Genomic DNA, 21,625 nt, shown 5'->3' on the forward strand with positions numbered 1-21,625 from the left:
CTAAATATGGCGAGAAGAATTCAGACGAGAATCTTCTGAAAGTGGCCGAGAAGGATCCTAACGAAGACGAACTGAATATGGCGAGAAGGATCCTGACGAGGATCATCTGAAAGTGGCCGAGAAACATCTTGATGAGGACCATCTGGAAAGTGCCGAATTACACCATGCTGAATAGGACCGTGCCCAAAAGTGCCGAGGATCAACTGAAAAAATTGATGTCTGTTTTTCCCAGTTTCAATCATATTTTAAGATACATCTCCTTGTATCCCTACAGTGGGCGCCAAGTTTTTAATCTATGTTTCGGTTAAACAATTATAAGTATGAAAGTTCGTAGGGTATTTTTGTGTAGGATTGTTTAAGTGCTACGGAACACTAGAGGATTTGTATAACAGAGTAAGAAATCGAGGGCAAATAGATGTTATTGAGTATAATGATCGGGACTACAACGAATTGGTGTATAAACCCTAGTTCTAGTCACCTAAACTCTAATCTCTAAGCCTCCGAAAGTCGATCCCTCATTTTAGGGTTTGAGCTCCCCTTTTATAATTGTAGATGTCGGTTTCAAGTAATAGAACTCTTCCATAATCGAAAAAATGGAAGTTTTCCCTTAGGTAGAAAACTTCTATTTTGCTCCAAGGAATTGGTCCGATCTAGGGGTCGGACCCAAGGCAGAGGTCGGTTCCTGGTATTTTCTTGAGCAAGGGTCTGGACGTCGAGGACTTATCCGGAAGCTGGAAAAAACTTATGTCTGGATATTTTTCCCCAATAAAAATATATTTGTGGGAGTTCAAAAAGACATTTTATTGAATGTTTGGATAAGTTTACAAGAGTATTAGGTTTGAAAGCGGAAAGAAAATGCTGATATTTGGTTGGAACAATGACCGCAATAGATAAATCCTAATTCTAGCCGCTCTGGTGTTATGGGCTTGATTTCAGATGCCTCCCACATGTTTCGTCCTCGTCTTTATACTCGGCGTTATGGAGTATGATTCGGGTGTGACCTAATTCGGTTGAACCGAAGAAGTGGTCTCGGATCGAATCTTCATAGACCGATTTGTTTTTATTCCCAAAGTGGGCCGTATCTTGAAATTTTATTGGGCCTTGGTAGGAAACTGCAACTCTTCCTCCAAAACTGAGCAGTAGACCAAGAAGAAGGTCGTTGTCACCAACTGAAGCAAGACCACGTGGACACCACATTGGAAAAAGAGATATGACCGGTTCAAGAAAAATTAGACCGAGACATCTAAAACCAACAAACCAGGTAAGCCTCAGATATTAACGAGAAAGATTAATAAGAAAGGACGTGTTGGCATCTCGTTTCATTCAACAACACGCTCTCCTGACTTCTCTCCGATCTAGGGTTTGCTCACACCGACAACGATGATCCAGCTCCTCTACTCGGTGATCTTCGCCGAAATGGCCTTAATCCTCCTTCTCCTCTTCAAGACGCCTCTCCGGAAGCTAATCATCCTCACCTTCGATCGCATCAAACGCGGCCGCGGCCCCGTCGTCGTCAAAACCATCGGCGCCACCGTCTTCGTCGTTCTTATGTCCAGCGTCTACAGTTTGCTTAGTATCCAACGCCGATCTGAGGATGGTGCCGTCCTCAATCCTACCGATCAGGTCCTCGCCTCCAAGCATCTTCTCGAAGCTTCTCTCATGGGTAAATTAACTTCGATCTCTTTAAAGCAGTAAAAGTTAGTTACGTAGATAACTGATTTGAGTAATAATCTATTAGAACACGTAACAATCCATCTCTGTGGCGCTGATTCAACGATTTGAAGTTGGTTTCTTGAAATGCTCTTGTTATAAATATATTGATCAAGGAGAGGAGGATCTGCTTGGGAATTAATGAGTGTATTGTAATCTTTAACATTCACATACCAATATGGTTGTTAAGCGTTTTATCAATCAGTATCTATGCTCACATCACAGGTTTTGTTTGGGTGTTGAGGGGTGTAGTTAGGGAAAAATCATGATCAATATGAGTTGATATCAGCTTTCAAAAGGATGAGATCTCATTTCCTTGGGTCTACTCTATTTTCTTTTATTGTTACTGAACATTTTATATTTCAGGGTTTGTGCTATTTCTCTCGCTCATGATTGATCGGCTACACCATTACATCAGGGAGTTGCGGTTGCTTAGGAAGACAATGGAGACTGCAAAGAAACAGAACAGAAGTTTCGAGGATGGCAAGAACACGAGCGGGGAAGAAGTTAAAGCGCTCGGGGAAGAAATCGCAGCGTTTAAGGCAAAGATCAAGAAATTAGAATCTGAAAGTGAAAGCAAAGGCAAAGAACTGAAAAGTGCACAAGCTGAAACAGAGGCTCTGAGAAAATCAGCTGATGGGTTTCTCATGGAGTATGATAGGCTGCTTGAGGATAATCAGAATCTCAGGAACCAGTTGGAGTCTATCGGCCATAGCCCAGAGGGAAAGAAGAGTATGTGAAACAGAGAAATACAATGGTATTAATGTAATATTTTCTTTTGTAGAGCACAAAGAAACTTTAGGAAATGTGGATTTTCTGATCTTTGCTTTCTTACATTATGATATGTTTTCTTATCTTTGAAAATACTTTAATGTGTTTTGATATATAGTAGACATAATTGTGGTATATTTATGAATCCTAATTGAGCAAAACAAACGACATAAGTAAACACTTATGTTCTAAATCAATCAACATTGTTGATGATTATTTCATGTTGCCATAGATATATCATTGCCTAGTTTATCAAAGTGAGGTATTGTTCATACATTCAGATCTGAAGGAGAACTCTTTTGGACACATGGAGTACAATTGAGGGAAACGGGTCTTATTTCTCTTTCATTGCTTTCTCTTGTCAAGTACATTTTTATACTACTCTTAACACACTCGCACCTTAAGTAGGTTTTTGGCAACAACATTAGCCAATAGCAAATAATAAGAATGTACATTTTCTCTCCGTATAAGGAATTCGATAATAATAATCTCTCCAAAAATTTTAAATATAAAAAAATGAAAACCTCCTCCATAAAAGAGAAACAAAACGGTAATGATCTCTTCGAAAATATCCATTAGGAAAAAGAAGAAATTGATAAAATGTTATTTGATCACATGATTAGGTGCAATCGAACTTCAACCACTTCCCAAGCAATTTTTGCTTTATCTCTCCTCCCAAGTATTTGTACCTTTCTAACCGAATTACTCAAAAGTGTGCCACCCCTACATTTGAAGCAACGAATCGGCATTTTTGGTTGTAGTCTCCTAATTAAAATGGTGCGTCCAAGTGTTGTTATTCCTCATCTTGCTCAAAGGGAAGCAACATTAAAGGAAAGAAAATCTCCCGTAAGTTGAAAAAGAACCGTTGGAAGTTTCCTCCGACGTTGCTACCGGCTTTGGTCCCGTACCAGAAAAGCAAGCTTCACTTTCCAATCTCGTCTACAAAGAAACTATCCAAGTTCCGAACTTCATCAACTTCAGCAAGTCTAGAGAACTTGAAGAAAAACCAGGCTCGGGCCTACTATCAGGGGTTTAGACTTCCTCCCGATTCGAAATGCGGTTCCAACCTAAGAAAAACCCGGAAAATGGATTCACTAGAACGATATCCTGCCTACGGAAAACCTGCTGAAAATGAATAATTCCGGTTGACTTTAGTGCTTAAGTTATTTTCCAACATCGATGAAAAAATCGAAAAATAAAGGGTAAACTGTTGGGAAAAATATTCAGATATTAGATTTCTCCAGACTCCGGGCAGGACACCTACTTCCAGGTTCCTGCAAAAGACGGCTCCTGGGTCCGACCCCTGCGGAAGTTCGTTCCCCCGAGATAATGGAAAACTTCCGGTTGGGAGAACCTTCCATATTTCTGAATATGGAAGATTTCTACTTATTCCAAACCGACTCCCAGCAACCTAAGAATACTATATTAAAGGAACCCAAACTCTAAGACAGCTGATCGACACTTCAAGACTTAGAGACTAGGGTAAGGCGGCTAGAACTAGGGTTCTTACTCGATCTGTTGCAGTTCCTACTCTATTACTCCATAAAACGTCTCTTCAAGTTTAATATCTTACAAATCTCACGAAATACAAGTCTTATCCATCATTCTGTAGTACTCACAAAGATCCTACACAAAAATCCCCTAACACTACCCACCAGCAAGTCAGGGAATTCCACTAACCTCCATATCTGTTTTGCTAGTATAGCCAGGTTAAACTCATGGATCATACGGAAACCAATCTCACCCTCTTCTCGTGGTAAGCAGAATTTTTCCCACTTTGCCCAATGAATTCCTATTTTCGGAGGATTTGAACTCCATAAAAATTATGCAATGGTACTTTCTAGGTTTTCACATATTTCCAAAGGGAGAAAAAAGTATACATAATATATGTCGGTGAGCTAGCAGAATTGATTTGATCAACACTTCCTTTCCTCCTTTCGAAAGCCATCTTCCCGTCCAACCATTCACCCTATACATTAGCTTGTCCTTCAGAAATGCAAAAATTTTGCATTTGGAACCACTAATATCTTCAAGGATTCCTAGATAAGTTCCCATTCCTCTTTTATTCTGGATTCCAAGAGTATCTTTGAACTGCTATCTAACATTTGCATTAATCCTCTTACCGAAGAGTAGAGAAGATTTTTCAAAGTTCATGCATTATCCTGATGCTTGTCCATATTTACTGACTACTTTCATCACTTCTTCACATTCATGAGGCTCATAAGAAAAGACTATCATCAGCAAAGAGAAGGTGAGACACTAAGAGGCAGGCGTGTGTAACACGCATCCCCGTTATCTTCTCTTGGTTCTCTACATGATTAAGAAGGCTAATGATTGCTTCTGTTCATAGAATAAAGATGAGAGGAGACAAAATATCTCCTTGACGTTGACCTACCTCCGGGACAATGTTTCCCCTTGGTTGCCCATTCATGAGCACTTTGTATTTAACCAGAATAATGCATCTCATTATCCAAATATTCCAGATTTCGCAGAATCCCTTTTTGCGCATAACTGCTTCAATGAACGACCATTCTGTTTTGTCATACGCATTTTTCATATATGTCTTACTGGCCATCCTTTTGTTTTTTTTTTCATTTGGTTTGGTTCTCAGAGTGTGGAACATTTCCTGGACGATCATAATATTATCCAAAATCTACTGTCCAACAATAAAGCTTACTGGATTTCTGTAATTCTACCTAGTAGAACTTTCTTTAATCTATGACATAGGACCTTAGATATTATTTTGTAACTGACGTTACACAAGCTAATGGGTCAGAATTGAGATATCTCATTAGGCCTAGTTGTCTTTGGGATAAGACATAAATTTGTATTATTTAAACCATTCGCCATTAGTCCATCTAAGAGGAATTGATTAACCATATGAGTAAAATCCTCCTTTACAATATCCCAAACTTTCTGATAAAAAGAGTTATCATCCCATCTGGTCTCGGAGCCTTCTCCGGATGCATAGCGAAAAGTGCAAATTTGACTTCCCATTCAGTGACGGGAGCTGCAAGATCATCATTTATTAACTCAGTAATCGTTGTGGATACCTCAGAAAGCGCTTCTTCTATATCTTTTGGGTTAGTGAACTTAAAGATTTGTCTAAAACATCTAGTAGCAATGGCTACCAGTCATTCTTCATCTTCCACAATATTACCATTAATATCTAAAAGTTGTGTGATTTTATTTCTCGCTCTCCTTTGCTTCGCCAATGCATGGAATTTTTTGTGTGTTTTTCAGCTTTTCTTAACCAGAATATTCTATGTTTTTGCTTAAAAAACAGCAATTCCGAGTAAGACCGACTCAAAAATTACACAAATCGATAAATTAATAAAATAATATTTAAAAAACTCTATATAAATAGATGGTTCCATTAAATCATAAATTAATAATTTATTTATATATATTTTATATTCATACAAAAAAAAATTGATTTTTTTTTATATTCATAATGACATTATCTCTATTTTTTCTTAACTATTAAATATATTTTGATAATATTTTGTAAAATTATATCTAAAACCATATTTAAATTCTAAGAAATCATATTTCATGTACACCAAACAATATAAAAATAATATAAAAGTCAAATTTTTAAAATTTAGTTAAAGTATATACAGTTAAATTAATTATTTTCTTATTTTATATAAACATATATTCTAAAGTAGAAAAATTCAGAAAAGATTTTTGTAAGTTAATAACTCTATTAATAAAATGTTATAATCCCAACATATTAATTTATAGAGTTTTTACCGTTTATGAAAAAATTCATCAATAAAAATGTACAGATATTTAGATTTTAGTTAGTACCACAAGTGCACTAAGGGCTTGACTGGTGTAACCGCAGCAGTTGCGGTTGCGGTTGCGGGAGTTTGCGGGTGCGGATGGTTGCGATTTTAAGCGTTTTTTAGAGATTTGCACGACTGGTACAACTGTTAGAAATTGTTGCGTTTGCGGGACTCTTATGACTGGTAAACTACCAAACGCAACATTTGTTAAATAATAATTTAACAATATTTATATTTTATCTAATTATAAAAATATTAAAATTCATAATAATATGATAAATATAAAATTTATATTTATAAAATCATATTATTAAATTTAAAAAATTTATAGAAAAAATTAGTTTTAAATTTTTATAATATAAATTGAAATTTAATATGAATACATTTTACAATTTCTATTATTTCAATTTAAAAATTTTATTAGATATTTTTAGTATTATTTTTATTTATTCTGTTTTTAAAGAAAAAAATCTACCCTCCCGCAACTGTCCGCAACCGCAAACGCTAGCTGGGACCAGCTTTTGATTTTAAGAGGTTCGGAGCGGTTTGAAGCGATTTGTAGTGTTTTTGTGATTGTTTCGAAATGCCAACAACCGCTACGAACCGCAAAAACTGCGTTTGCGGGTGGTACCGCAAAAACCAGTCAGCCCCTAAGCTGTGTTTTGAAAAAAGTTATTCAATAATTTAATTGGATACCAAACTTCGACATTAGGCCCATATTTTTGAAAATACCCATGCGGAACTAAAACATATTTCCAAGCATAGACCTGAACATGGAAATGGTTAACATCTTACCGCGACACCGCCACCAGACTAAAAAAACACCGCTATTTCTGTTAGACCTTGTAGATAGGTCATAGAATTGTACTGTTAGCCAATGGGTAAAAAAATCAGTGTTCTAAAAAGCGGTTTAGACGACCGCTTAGGCGGCGCTTAGACGGTAGGCGTTATATGACCGTGGCGATTATTCTTTAAACCGCCTAGATAATTACAATACTATAATAATAAATAATATATAATTTTTTATTCATAAATTATAATAATTAATATATTTTAATATATATTCTTATGAAAATAATTTTTTCATATATAAATAATAGTTTTTACTATTATTAAGTATAAAACATTACATATATTTAATATATTGATATAATTTATAAACGCCTAAACCGCTTAACTAATAATTTAGGCGTCCGCTTAATCGTTCTAGGCGCTAGGCGTTAGGTCACCGTCCGCTTAGCGGGTAGCGCTTTCTTGAACACTGAAAAAAATACAACTGATCATTTTCTTATTTTAGTTTTTTTTTTTGAGAAAACATCCTTATTTTTTTTTTTTCTTAATACAACTGACCACATTTTTTTTAAATACAACTGGCCACATTTTTTCTTATTTTAGTTCTTTTTTTTTCTTTTTGAGAAACATCCTTATTTTAGGGTTTAAATAATATATAGATCTTTGCTAGAGGAAGACGGAACCTCCAATAAGCCTCTCACCAATTTTGGCATTTTACCTGACTTCAAATTAGAAATTACTTTTTTTTGTTGCTGCCATCTAATTCGGTCCTCTTCCTTTCATTTCTTTTCTTAAATATTTCTTTCCTTGCAATCTAAACATTTCCGGTGAGAATATATGTTTTGAAGAAAAAAATGAGCGTAAAGAATTTGAAGAATTCATGTAGAAAATGCATTTAAATAATCAATAATAAAAAGTGTGTTTTTGTTTAAAAATATATAAAAGATGACGAGTGGTGGTGGAAAGGGAGAGAAGATATTGGTTTCAGTAAGGGTAAGGCCGCGAAACGACAAGGAGAAGACGAGGAACGATATCTGCGATTGGGAATGTGTCAACAACACAACCATAATCTGCAACAATAATTTGCCTGAGAGATCTCTCTTCCCATCTACCTATACATTTGGTAACATGTTAAAAGCTAACTTAAACCATTTTAGAGTTAAAGATGCTAAGAAGCCAATTAAAAAATCTTTATTACAGACAAAGTGTTTGGATTTGATAGCCCCACAAAACAAGTCTATGAAGATGGAGCCAAGGAGGTTGCTCTTTGTGTCCTCGAGGGAATCAATTGTAGCAACGAATAACCTTACTAATGATTTGATTTGTTCTTGTCTCAACGAGTTTAGTTTGACACATTTGGTTTTCGCAGCAAGCATTTTTGCGTATGGACAGACAAGCAGTGGGAAGACGTACACGATGAGTGGCATCACTAAATTTGCAATGAATGACATTTTTTGTTACATTCAAAAGGTTTGAGCATTGACATCCCTCTCCCTCCTTTCTTCCTTTTGATGAATACAAAACGAACCCTCTTCTTATTATATTGTTTCTTCAGCACAAAGAACGCGAATTCACTCTCAAGTTCTCTGCAATAGAGATCTATAATGAAGCTGTGAGGGATCTCCTTAGTGGAGATAATAACCAGTTAAGGCTTCTAGATGATCCAGAGGTTAGATTTATCATTTGCTTACAGATATTGTGCCATACATTCTCTCGTATATATATATATATATTGTGTTTTGCTTCACCAGCGAGGAACCGTTGTTGAAAAGCTTATTGAGGAGACCCTTCGAGACAGAACCCATCTAGAGGAGCTTCTTTCAATTTGTGAGAGTAAGTAATACTCCCTGACTTGTAATTTTGTTTTTTTTTTCAAATGATGAAAAATGAACCTACTTCATTGCAGCTCAGAGGAAGATTGGAGAAACCTCATTGAATGAAACAAGCTCCAGATCACATCAGATTCTCCGGCTGGTAATCTCTCAACTTATCAAATATTGTTTCTTTGATTCTCTTGAAAGCTGGGCTCTTTGCTAATATTAGCATTTCCTGCAGACTATTGAAAGCTCTCGTCGAGAATTTTCTCCGGAGGGCTCCAGCACTCTTGCAGCATCTGTGGTATTTATGAGAAATGTTTTTGATTTATTGTTTTTTTTTTGTCATATTTCTTTACTCTGATGTCAAAAAATGTCTTTGTATTCTCAAGTGCTTCGTTGATCTGGCTGGAAGTGAACGTGCTTCTCAGACTTTATCTGCTGGTGCAAGATTGAAAGAAGGTTGTCATATAAACCGGAGTTTACTTACTCTTGGAACCGTCATCCGCAAACTAAGGTTCGATTGATTTTCACGGCTCCTCTTTCTACCAAAGATATGCGAGTTTTAACGGGCAGTATAATTTATTTCGAAGCACAGTAAAGGTAGAAACGGCGGGCACATACCGTATCGAGACTCGAAGCTAACTAGAATACTTCAAAACTCTTTGGGAGGAAATGCGAGAACAGCTATCATATGTACAATGAGCCCTGCCCGTAGTCATGTTGAACAGTCAAGAAACACGCTTCTCTTCGCAACATGTGCCAAAGAGGTGACGACAAACGCTCAGGTCAATCTAGTTGTGTCTGAGAAGGCTTTGGTGAAGCAACTGCAACAGGAACTTGCTCGAATGGAGAATGAGCTGAAGAACATAGGATCTTCTTCTTCTTCTTCTGCAGGCTCTGACTTCTATTTATTGTTGAAACAGAAAGAGGAAGTGATTTCACAAGTGATTCATCATCTCTCTTCAACTGATTCTTACATTACATTGTTACTATTGAAGTCTACTCACTTGTTGACAAAACCAAAAAAACTGCAGATGGAGGAACAAATGAAAGAACTAAAATGGCAGCGTGATGTAGCTCAATCTCGGGTGGAGACTTTGCTTAAAGCAACCGCAGAAGAGCGGTCTTCTAGGATGGATGAACATTCAATGCTAAGCTCCGTGGATTTTGATGCAGATCTCCGAAGAAGAAGCTATGATTCAATAGATATTGGTGAACCTAAGAAGATGAACTTTGAGCTTTTCGAAAACTCCGAAGAAGATGACTTCCTGGTGGAAGACAATATTATTCCTCAATTTTCGAGGTACAATCTGTACAACGGCTGGGAGGAGATTGTTCAAAAAGTAGAAGGTGCATGCATGGAGTCTGAAGGTGAGCAAAGTCGTGTGGAAGCAGAAACTGTCGTCGAAAGCCATGACGACATTGTTGATAAGAAAGCTGTGTCTGAGGTTCTCTCACCCAGAAAAGTAGAAACTATATCATCTCCCGAATACTACATGGATACTGAGAAAGCCGAGAATGAAGAGGTGGAGGAGATTAGCACACCTGAAGAAGATGAAAATGCTGAGCCTGAGACCTATGAGCTAACTTTCAAGAAGTCTGATTTCGAGATGAGACCATCAGTTGAAGTACAAGAAACACAATCTGTCAAGGAAGAAGAACATGAAAAGAAAGAAGAAAGGAAGACAAGTTCTTCTAAGCAAGCTGAACAACACTCAAATAAAGAAGAAGATTCTCAGCCAGAGGAGCAATCTGAAGAGACAGTCAAAGTGGACTTAATACCCGTTGGTGCTAAGCTAAATGAAGAAAAGTGCGACAAGAAACTTCCTCAAGACGCTGATAAAGATTATAGAAGCGAATCATCAGTGACAGATGCTGTTGAGAACAACACTACCTACGAGGCGTTGAAAGAAAAAGTAAAGGAGATGCAGAGGAAAATTGAATACCTTATGAGCATGCACACATCCGAACAACAGCAACAACTGTCACCCTCCTTCAGAAGAGACTACAAGAGTCCGGAATTTTTCACTACCAAAAGAAGCCGAAGTTGCAGAGAGAATCTCTTGTGTGTTAGATCTCCTCTCTGGTTTGATAATCTGGAAACTAGTAACAATTTAAACGCATCTCCTGGAAGACACATGAACAAGACTTGCAGCATTTCCTTTGATTCAGGGAGCTCTATGGGTTCTACCCCCACTGATGCGGAAAGCCTGAAAGACTGTGATCCGGAAACAGGCAACAGCTTCCAAGAATTTGTAGCAGGTCTCCAAGAAATGGCAAGGCAGCACTCACTTGACTCAACACCTGAGATAGATTATGGGATTGAGATCAAGCCGGAAAGCCCTGGTAACCAGGTAAGTGATCCTCATAACAGAAATGAAGAAACCACCAATGATCAATTCGAGAGAGAGCAGGCTCATGATTTGGTATGTTAAATCTTTTCTTTCCTTTTGAACTCTTTCTTGGGAAGTTAAAGATTGCAATAGAGTTTAGATGATCACAAACTGCAGGTAGAAAATGCAGTTCCTAAGGAAACAGATTCCACAGAGACTTACCCAGAGAAAACACAGGTAGCTACTGGGCAATATTCAAGCAAATTCTCAGACTTTGAGAGACAGCAACGGCAAATAATTGAGCTTTGGGCGGTGTGCAGTGTACCACTGGTTCACAGAACCTACTTCTTCTTGCTCTTCAAAGGTGATCCCTCTGACTATGTTTATATGGAAGTTGAACTCAGAAGGCTATCGTTTCTGAAGCAGTCGATAACTAATGACACAGAAACATCAAGGTTTTCTTCAACAACAAACTGCCTCAGACACCAGTGAGCCACCAATAAAGTATTTTACTAACCACATCTTATGGTATCAAAGCAGGATACAAACGGTGAAGACACTCACACGCGAGAAGGAATGGCTTTCAAAACAAATACCAAAGAAATTCCCATGGAACCAGAGAATAGAACTTTACCGAAAATGGGGCGTGGAGGTGAACTCAAAGCAGAGAAGCCTGCAGGTGGCGTACAAAGTGTGGACTAACACACAAGAAATGGAACACATAAAAGAGAGTGCTTCTCTTGTGGCAAAGCTGCTTGGATTTGTTGAGCCAAGTCGAATGCCAAAGGAAATGTTTGGCCTCAGCTTGTTACCTGGAACCGAGAACGTAAAGTCATCTGGCTGGAGATTTACCAAATCTTTCTCCGGTATGCGCTTGACCGGATCATAACAAGGGCACACACTTCCTGCTCATAGAGCTGTGAAAGGATTGTATGTAAAATAAGTAAATCTCTAGACATAATTTGTACCTTAATTTTACCACGTATATTTTGATAAGAGAGTGACGAGAACCTGAATATATTTTTTGTTCATTTATAGAAGCTAACTTAGCAGGAAAATTTACAAAACAAAGAGAAAATCGCAAGCTAATGAATGATTGATATGGGTACATATTATGATGTTAGAACAATGACAACCCGTCCTACGGACACTAGATTTCACAGTGCTGCAATGCACTGACCCTAACCCTTCACCGTGGAAGGAAACGCCTCCACATTCACCGGTAAGTTATTGATGCGCTAGGCGTCATTCGAACCCAAGACCTTACCCTTTAACAATTCTCCACAAGACAAGCTGTCACCAATTGATCTGCAGAACTGCAGTTCAATTGGTGACAGCTTGTCCTGTGGGAGAGTTGTTAAAGGATGAGGTCATGGGTTCGAGGCTCACCAACAACCTAATTATGGAGTTAGTGATAACTCATAATGGAGGGGTTGGGGTCGGTGCCTTGCAGAGCTGTGAACTTGGGGTCTACGGGACAGTGAGGTCCACATGATAGGTTGTCACATAATTGTAACACCCCGTATTTTCGAAATAAAATAATAAATAATAATTAATGAAATCTCCATTTATTAATCCTCATAAATTGTCTCCAAACTCTATAAATACAATAAATAGTCATAGATCCAAATAATAAAATAAATCCTAAAAATATCGATAAAAGCATAAAACCCCAAGTCTGAAAAAGAAATAAAGAAAACGCCCAAAAGCACCAATCCGATAGCAATCACTCATGTCTGTCAGTCTGACCTGAAAAGAAAAGAAAGAGGGATGAGCAACATGGGAGTCACTCAGTGAGGTATGAGATGCTAACCCGCAAACCAAATACTCAGTGCATAGCACTACAACCATGTAGGCCTAGCTCTAACATGAAACAAACACGGCGTCTAATACACCACACAAAACACCTAAAGCGCTGATAGTACAGATATTCTTTGCATCTCGCATTCTCCTCATAAGGATATAAATATATAACTCTATGCGCCGCTTGTACAAGAGTCCATCCTCGTACCCCACAATCACCTTTGCGCCGCTAGTAACGTCTTTGTACCCCACAATCTCCATACAATGCGCCGCTAACACAAACGCCTCAGTGTCGCGCAATCTCCAAAAAATGCGCCGTTAGCACAAGATCTTTGTGCCCCGCAATCTCACAACAGACTTACATATACATATATATATTATATTATATATATAACAATTCTTCACTCATTCAATTCAATCAAACGTTGAATCCTTTATTAACCTATTTCCAATTTAACAAGCAAATAATAATAAACAAACAACACTCCAATCAGACTCGATTCAAAGAGACAGAACATGTTTCGAAACTAAACTTTCCATAATAGTAGTACTAAACTAGCTCAGGATTTAACGGAATAGCCCTCACCTTAGCAACTGGCTGGAAGGAACAACGAAGATGGTCAAATGAGATCAACTGCAACACGAGGATTAACGACTCAGGCTCAGGATCTCGGGAAATAAAATTTCCAAAAATTGAAACTTTCCTAAAATAGAAACTTTCCTAAAATAGAACTTTTCTAAAATGGCGGATTTCCTAAAATAGAATTCTCTAAATAGATTCCTATAACTAGAAATATGGAGGCGACAAACTTACCAAAAAAACCGCTGGAAACTCGATCGGAAATCTCACCGGAAGCTTGCCCGAAAATCTCGCCGAAAGCTCGCTTGGAAATCCTACCGGAAAATTTACTAGTGACTGATCGTCAGATAATTCAACAACAACTTGTCACGCAAAAAAATATTCTTTGACTTGATGAGAAAAAAGAGAAGGGATGAAGTTTCTTATATGGGGGAAGGGAAGAGAATTTGATGCTTAAACTTCCAATGTGGGACAAAATAAAAAGAGAGAATTGAGCTTTAATTTTTAATAAAGGCCAAAAGGACCCACCAAAAATCAGGGTCGTTACAAGAGCCTTCAGTGATTTTCCATCCGGACTTGGACCAGAAAGCTTCGTATCTTGTTTTGTAGGTTCTTACATCTGTAGCATTCTTTTCTGGATGAACCAGATCAGATAGACAAGTAGAATCTTCGAGAATTGCTTCCACCAGACACGTGTTCCATCTGCTGAGACAGTCACTGTAAACTGAAAGTTTCAACAGTGTATAATCATAGACCAAGCCGAACTGATTAGTTTCAGCTGCTCTGTCAATCTATATCTTCAGCATTCGCCCATCCAAAACCTATACGTTACCGGGTTCATGGAAGGCACCAGCCATCATTTCAATTACTACACCCAGGTACAACGTTTTCACACAATTGACTGTACTGTAAGTATATATTTCCTTATCTCTGGCAACATTTCTACGAAGTAATCTGATAGACATCTAATATCAATGCTGTTGTGGAGAAGGAATAGAGCAAATTCTCTGGAGGATTTAGCATGGTTTCCGTTGGATTGAAGGAAGCTGAGAAAGATCGAAAAACTATAAATAAGAGTAGAATACCTTTACGGAGGGGTTATGCTGATGTTGTAGAAAGAGTGATACACCATGAGTCTTCCTTCCTCACGATCGCCATGAGATCGTGTTGAGTCTTCGGGTTGAGATCGCCATGAGATTCACTTTATCAGCTTCTAGTTCATCTTGTAATTCTATGTTCTATCTTGTAATCTGTGTTGAGTGATCAATAAGAGTTCATAGAGTTCCACATATCAAGACTATCATTGGTACGGTGAAACTCGATCGATTCAAGCGGTGCTGCGACTGCGGATCGGAGAAGACAACGTGATTTGATCGGAGCGGTGGTGCATATACAAGCACGAGTTATGTGACATGAGTCCAGTTGTGGTTTTACGTGTCATGATTCGTGCGTTAGTTATTGGTGAAGCGCAACCATGGAAATCATAGAGGTTACGGTGTTTCCAGATGTTGAATTGAGGCGGTGGATCTCTTGGATGGAGGATTATTTCATCCGGAAGCGACTCACTGATTTTGAGAAGCTACACATGGCTTATGGATTCATTGTAGAGGAAGCTTAGAGGTACATCAATGGTATAGATTCATTGATTCCTATTAGAAGCTGGAAGCATATGAAAGAAACGTTGTTGTAGAATTTGGCACTGAGGATGATCGAGAGATGATTAAGCTACAAAACTAAGAAAGACGAAACACAGAACAATGGTTAAAACGTTTCCAGAAAACAAAAGCGGAGATTTTGAAGGAGACGACATTGAGAAGGATAGCCAGTTTGGTTATCGGGGAATAGAGAATAGAGATGGTCTGTTGATGAATGCTGATAAACATGAGGACTTACCTGTGTTTGATGGAGAAGATGCGTGAAGTTGGATTGTGAAAGATGATGATACTATCGTCCTCAGAGTGATGATTATAAATTTGACATGATATTTCTGAATTTAATTGAGGATGTTTCTGGTTATATGGGATGAGGAGCAAGTGAATATCAAGGATTGGAATGATTTTAACCAACAATTTCTGTTTAAATTTGGTACTGTTAAGAGTTGCTCTTCAGTGGCTGCGAAGTTAAAGGATAAATCATTTTGTAGCAGTGACGCTGTGCCTGAGATAGCATGGTGAGGAAGATAGGATCACCAACTGAGGAAGATGTTTCTGCTGGTCCAGAAACTGAAAAGACAAATCCATATGTGGAAGAAGTTTCTGTTTCCTCTGCTGCAAGAGTGCACCAGAAAAAAAAAAGATTTCTGCATCTGTTTAAGAGACAGTTGGATTGGTCGAGTTGGATCGCCCAATGGCGAGTTGGACGTGGGTGTCCAACTCGCGCAATGGCGAGTTGGACTTGGGCGAGTTGGTTGCTGTATTCCCAACTTGTCTGATGGTGTGTCGGATGATCATGGTTCGCTCTTTTCGATGCTCGGGAATTATGATGATTTGGGTTCTTCGTATTTTTATTTTCTTTAGAACAATTTCTCGGGAGCTTTCAAACATTGATCCCGTCACGATCGATTTTGATCCCAACAGTTAGCCACCCAACTTGTTAGAATCGTGAGCTTCTTGCGTGGGGTCCCAACGAGCGGTTAGTCAAGTTAGACAAGTTAGGCGGAATTGATGGTTAAAAGTTTGAAGATGAATAGTAAAACTTTTCTCCAATAAATATGTGGAGTAAGTTTTCAGATTCTTTACTTGCTCACTCCCACAAGAACTTCTCTTAAGTTAGAAAATTTTTCTCTTCATTTTTTTCTTTTGTTGTTCTTGAATCATGTCTGAAAACCAGAGAGCTTTAGATAGTGTCTTGTGATATACCATTGAATTTACCTATTTTTAACCATGGTATATAAATGTTTTTAGATATAATTATTATGTTTTGGAATATATTTAGTATGTTTACAGATTCATGAATGATTTGGAGTAAAGTGGTGATTTTGAAGCATTTTGAAGATAAAAAAGAGAAAACACCCAAGCTGGCCATCGAACCAGACAAGAGATACTAAAATAGAAGCGTTTATACGGGCAATAAAATTACGTCAGTTTTACTTCACTTTTACAACATATTGTTCTTAACTGGTAAATGTGATTTCAGAACCAGAAGAATAACTAACTTTTACAAGTTATTTAGAAAAATATCAAAATATTGAATGGAAATTTCCACAACTCAAAAATCATTCATGTATCCCAAACACAAAATATAAAAATGGATTGTTTGACATGTAGTGTATAAAAACAACCCATCTCTGAAATTACCAATTTGGTTTGAAGAATTTTCATGACTCTATTTATCAACTGATTAAAAAAGGAAAATTTGGAGAAATACACTCGCATGAGATTATAATTTGACAACTACACTATTGTTTAAGTTTTTGGAAAAATACACTTATGGTGTATATAAATTTACCAAATTGTCCAATTTTAATATTTTCTAATTCCTAATTTATAATATATATTATATTTAAATTAATCCTTTTACCAAAAAAAATTAAAAGAAAAATCTATAGAGTATCTACAAAAAATCTTTTAATATCTTAAAATTCTATTATTAATAAAAAGCTTAAGATAAAGTCTCATCTCCTTTTCAATTTCTAAAAGTCTGGGTACGAGACATTGGTTTTGGTCATCAAAATTCAAAATCTGCAACTTCACTTGGATATAACGGAACAGCAAAACGTCGCAGATCATCTTTCGAAATTTGATGTACCTCAAGCTTGTTCTTTTATTAATATTTTTTATGTACCCAGACCAATATTAACTTTCTTCAATGAGGATTACACTGCTGCAATAATATAAATCAAGTTGTCTAGTAAAAAATCAGTGTTTCTTACTGTTGTTGGATTATATAATATTCAAAGTCAACCAAATTAAAGCACATATACGAATAGACATTTAGAACTTGCTCGGTAGACAATGAGTTCTAGAAAATTAATATTTTGTAGAGAAAATGCAAATAAACATGACTTGTTTATATAAGGTAAAGAAAATAAAATAAAATATATAAACTTCATGAATCATGATAAAGTTAAACAAATCATAATTTGTTTATTTTATAATATTTTGTTATTGTAAAAATGTAAATGGTAAAATAACATATTTATCTCAACACACAAATTTATCTTAAACATAAATAACTATAATAATATGATTTTTAATTTCGAATTTATTTTTAATTATTGAAATATTTAATCTGGATAAAAAAGTCAATTCACATTTAAGAAAGTGTATTTTTCAAAAAATAAAATAGGAGGTGTAATTTTCAAATTTCAAACTGTTTTAGAGTAATTTACAAAATTATCCCTTAAAAATACTATTTTATTTTCAAATTTAAGAATTCAATCTGTGAAAATATTTATTTTGTATAATATTATAAGAAACATGAATCAGAACTAAAATACAAAAATAAAAAAACAACCTGTAAAATATAATACGAGATACAAACAACTTTTTCATATCATATAAAACGTGCAGGGTGGTTCTTTTTTTTTCCTATAATAATATAACATGTCAACTTTCTCCCAAAAATATCCAAAATAAAATTTAACAAATCCTACAAAAAAAAGTCCCAGATGTCCTTCAATTTTTTAATAATAAACTTCTCACAAAAAATCTCGCCCAAAATAATCCAAAATAAAATATAACAAATCCTACAAAAGAAGTCCTAGATGTCCTCTAATTTTTTAATAATAAACTTCCCACCAAAAAATCTCACCAAAACTCCTTAAAATCAATTTTCTGAAACAAAAAAATCTTTCGCCAACCGAGTCATACGATTTAATTTTTGCGACAATCATTTAACACACTTCGATTTTAGATCTATAAAAGTAAACAGATAAATTATTTAAGTTGGCCGGAAATAAAGAAAGAAACAACTTTTATAAACGAAAACGCAGTCAAAGCACGTGGCTATTTGAATACAGCAGCTCGGCCGGTGGTCAGAGACTTCAATAGGCAATAGAAGTCATATCTGCTTTGTCCGAAAAAAGAATCTTACCTATAGATCTCGTTTATCTCATTACTTTATAAATAACACATTCTAGTCGCCACTGAGTTTACACCACGACAACCAACCAATCAGTACTCAAACACACACAAAATGGCCTCTGCTTCAACTCCACTCCCAATTTCTCTACAAGCTCGGATCCACCAACCAACAATCGTTCGATCAACGCCGTTAAAATTCTCGTCGACTCGAGTTTTAGCCCGTCCGATCAAAGCCTCAACGTCAGAAACTCCTCCTGATCTAGCCGTGGCAACCCGCACCGGATCCGGATCCAAAGATCTCCCGATCCGAACAATCCCTGGAAGCTACGGTCTACCAATAATAGGTCCACTAAAAGACCGTAACGATTACTTCCACACGCAAAAACCAGAGGAGTTCTTCAAATCACGAATCCGTAAGTACAACTCCACAGTGTTTCGAGTCAACATGCCACCCGGAGGTTTCATAGCCGAGAATCCACAAGTCGTTGCTTTACTCGACGGTAAAAGCTTCCCGGTTTTGTTCGATGTGGATAAAGTGGAGAAGAAAGATCTTTTCACCGGAACCTACATGCCCTCGACGGATCTAACCGGAGGCTACCGTATCTTATCATACCTCGACCCATCAGAGCCGAAACACGCCAAGCTCAAATCTTTACTCTTCCATCTACTCAAGTCCTCTCGAAACCGAATCTTCCCGGAGTTTAAAGCCACCTACTCGGAGCTTTTCGATTCGATCGAGAAAGAGCTCGCCGACAACGGAAAAGCAGATTTTGGCGGTCCAGGTGACGCAGCAGCTTTCAATTTCTTGGCTCGAGCTATGTACGGGAAGAATCCAGCTGATACGAAGCTTGGATCCGATGCGCCGAGTCTGATAACGAAATGGGTCTTCTTCAATCTCCATCCTTTATTGACTCTCGGACTACCCTCAATCATAGAAGATCCTCTTCTCCATACTTTCCGGTTACCTTCGTCGTTAGTCAAGTCTGATTACCAGAGACTCTACGAGTTCTTCCTCGAATATTCGGGAGAGATTCTAGTCGAGGCTGAGAAGTTGGGTATCTCGCGAGAGGAAGCTGCTCACAACCTCCTCTTCGCCACGTGCTTCAACACGTGGGGAGGGATGAAGATCCTCTTCTCGAACCTGGTTAAACGGGTCGGGCGGGCGGGTACCAAACTCCAGATCCGGTTAGCTGAGGAGATAAGATCGGTTATCGAATCCAACGGCGGGGAGCTCACGATGGGAGGGATTGAGCAGATGGAGCTCACGAAATCAGTCGTCTTCGAGTGTCTCCGGTTCGAACCGCCGGTTCCGGCGCAATACGCACGTGCGAAGAAGGACTTTGTTGTCGAGAGCCACGACGCGGCGTTTAGAGTCAAGGCTGGAGAAATGCTTTACGGATATCAACCGCTTGCGACTAGGGATCCGAAGATATTCGAAAGAGCAGAGGAGTTTCTGCCGGAGAGATTCCTCGGGGAGGAAGGAGAGAGGTTGTTGCAGCATGTCGTGTGGTCGAATGGTCCGCAGACGGAGAATCCGACCGTGGGGAATAAACAGTGCGCCGGTAAGGACTTTGTTGTTTTGGTGGCGAGGTTGTTTTTGATTGAGATTTTCAGGAGGTATGATTCGTTTGATATTGAGGTCGGTTCATCGCCGTTGGGAAGCTCCGTTAAATTCACGTCTCTGAGGAAGGCTAGCTTTTAGAGAGTCAAGGGTAAATCTGTACTGTTTGTTCGCACGCGTTACTTATTATTATTTATTTTCTGCTGTGCTTCTCTTTTCTTCTAATTATAAATATATATATCAAATGCTTGTTATGAAATATATAAAATAAAAGTGTTGTTCCCTTTTCAAGTATATTCCTTTTCTGGCTCTCAGGCTGTATCATCTTAATAGAATAACTAAGAATGTGAGACAAAAGATTCAAGTGAACTTTTTGGTAACTAATCACCCTATAAATCTATGACTAATCACCCTAGAAAAATATTTTAACACCTCCACATCACTTAAAATAATCATGCAAGAGTTAGCGAATTTTTGAAAGAAATTAGAAACAAAAAGCAAAGAAGTTCATGACCTGAAAACGTTAGAAAGTTTAGAGTCTACGAATCTTTGAGATTTAGCTGCTGAGAAAGTGATTCCTATATTCGAGTTTATGCGTATGAATAAAGTGTTTTATGGAAATTTTGTTTTTTGAAGTAATTTTTCAAGGAATAAAGAATGTTCTTCATTGTCTTAGAATTTTTGCATTTAAATTATGTGTGATAATTATATTTTTGAAATCGTTATGCTATGTGAAAAATGTAGAATTGATCTTGAAATTAATTGGCATGATAAGTGAAAAATAATCTAGAAACATATTAAGAATGAGACTAATTAGGAAAAGTATGGGAATAGGTGAACAAAATCATTTAAGGAAAGTATATTTTGGCTCCCAGCCACAAAAGATGTTATTTATCATGATTTGGCTTGGGGTTTTATGTGGGCGCTGGTCGTATGTTGACTTTGGTTGAATGTAAGATTTGTTTGTGTATTCGGCTTTGGGTCTTAAGGAAATTTCGCATGTGTATTTGGCTTCAGAATGGGAAGGACATTTTAGGTCGTGTGGCATTTGGCTATATGAGAGATCGGGGAGTAAGTGGTTTGGCCCGTGGATAATAGCTATGAGCCGAGAATTGGTTATGGACTGTGGATGATGGCTTCGGGCCATCAACACTGGCTTCAGATCGTAACTAACTTTTGTAGTAAAAAAATTGAAAAAAATTGTTAAGTAATAAAAAATATGTAGAAATTCCCTATATATTAATCCTGAAGCATTGGTTAAATGACAACATTGTGTAGCATACTTACGTGTCAAGTTCACGGAGCTTCTCAGCTTCTTTTGTTTTAATGGACCGACTTTACTAGAAAAGAAAGGATGAAACATATAATAGACGACTAAAAGTTTAAAACCTATAGAGAAATTACTCAGATTAACTCTAATCATACATATAATGACTAGAATAA

The 21,625-nt window shown here is 37.3% G+C and overlaps 3 protein-coding genes across 4 annotated transcripts; all 3 read left to right on the forward strand.

Annotated features, from left to right (window-relative positions):
* Positions 1-1,259: 1,259 nt before the first annotated feature.
* Positions 1,260-2,618, forward strand: LOC108812386 (uncharacterized). The gene is made up of 2 exons (XM_018584637.2): positions 1,260-1,663; positions 2,077-2,618. The coding sequence occupies exons 1-2, from the start codon at positions 1,381-1,383 to the stop codon at positions 2,448-2,450; spliced, it is 657 nt and encodes a 218-aa protein (XP_018440139.1). The 5' UTR covers positions 1,260-1,380; the 3' UTR covers positions 2,451-2,618.
* Positions 2,619-7,910: 5,292 nt separating this feature from the next.
* Positions 7,911-12,266, forward strand: LOC108836855 (kinesin-like protein KIN-7I). Of its 2 annotated transcripts, none has more exons than XM_056988440.1 (12): positions 7,911-8,187; positions 8,265-8,354; positions 8,434-8,534; positions 8,620-8,733; positions 8,816-8,897; positions 8,971-9,038; positions 9,120-9,182; positions 9,271-9,395; positions 9,477-9,825; positions 9,916-11,307; positions 11,392-11,669; positions 11,755-12,266. In XM_056988440.1, exons 1-12 carry the CDS (start codon positions 8,010-8,012, stop codon positions 12,101-12,103), a joined length of 3,189 nt encoding a protein of 1,062 aa, XP_056844420.1. In that variant the 5' UTR covers positions 7,911-8,009; the 3' UTR covers positions 12,104-12,266. The 2 variants fall into 2 exon arrangements, with proteins under 2 accessions (XP_056844420.1, XP_056844421.1); XM_056988441.1 differs by having other exon boundaries at positions 11,392-11,578; positions 11,755-11,918.
* A 6,285-nt stretch (positions 12,267-18,551) lies between these two features.
* On the forward strand, positions 18,552-20,476 carry LOC108828933 (allene oxide synthase, chloroplastic). Its single transcript, XM_018602584.2, has one exon. The coding sequence runs from the start codon at positions 18,734-18,736 to the stop codon at positions 20,321-20,323; it is 1,590 nt and encodes a 529-aa protein (XP_018458086.1). The 5' UTR covers positions 18,552-18,733; the 3' UTR covers positions 20,324-20,476.
* The last annotated feature ends 1,149 nt before the right edge of the window (positions 20,477-21,625 follow it).

This window comes from Raphanus sativus, chromosome 6 (genome assembly GCF_000801105.2).
Source record: "Raphanus sativus cultivar WK10039 chromosome 6, ASM80110v3, whole genome shotgun sequence".
Taxonomy (NCBI): domain Eukaryota; kingdom Viridiplantae; phylum Streptophyta; class Magnoliopsida; order Brassicales; family Brassicaceae; genus Raphanus; species Raphanus sativus.

Excerpts from the sequence above, each read along its gene's own strand:
- LOC108828933 (XM_018602584.2), top strand. The coding sequence starts at position 18,734 with ATGGCCTCTGCTTCAACTCCACTCCCAATTTCTCTACAAGCTCGGATC.
- LOC108836855 (XM_056988440.1), top strand. The coding sequence starts at position 8,010 with ATGACGAGTGGTGGTGGAAAGGGAGAGAAGATATTGGTTTCAGTAAGG. Across the intron at positions 8,188-8,264 it reads CCCATCTACCTATACATTTG|ACAAAGTGTTTGGATTTGAT; the intron begins GTAACATGTTAA and ends TCTTTATTACAG. Across the intron at positions 8,734-8,815 it reads GGCTTCTAGATGATCCAGAG|CGAGGAACCGTTGTTGAAAA; the intron begins GTTAGATTTATC and ends TTGCTTCACCAG.
- LOC108812386 (XM_018584637.2), top strand. The coding sequence starts at position 1,381 with ATGATCCAGCTCCTCTACTCGGTGATCTTCGCCGAAATGGCCTTAATC. Across the intron at positions 1,664-2,076 it reads TCTCGAAGCTTCTCTCATGG|GGTTTGTGCTATTTCTCTCG; the intron begins GTAAATTAACTT and ends TTTATATTTCAG.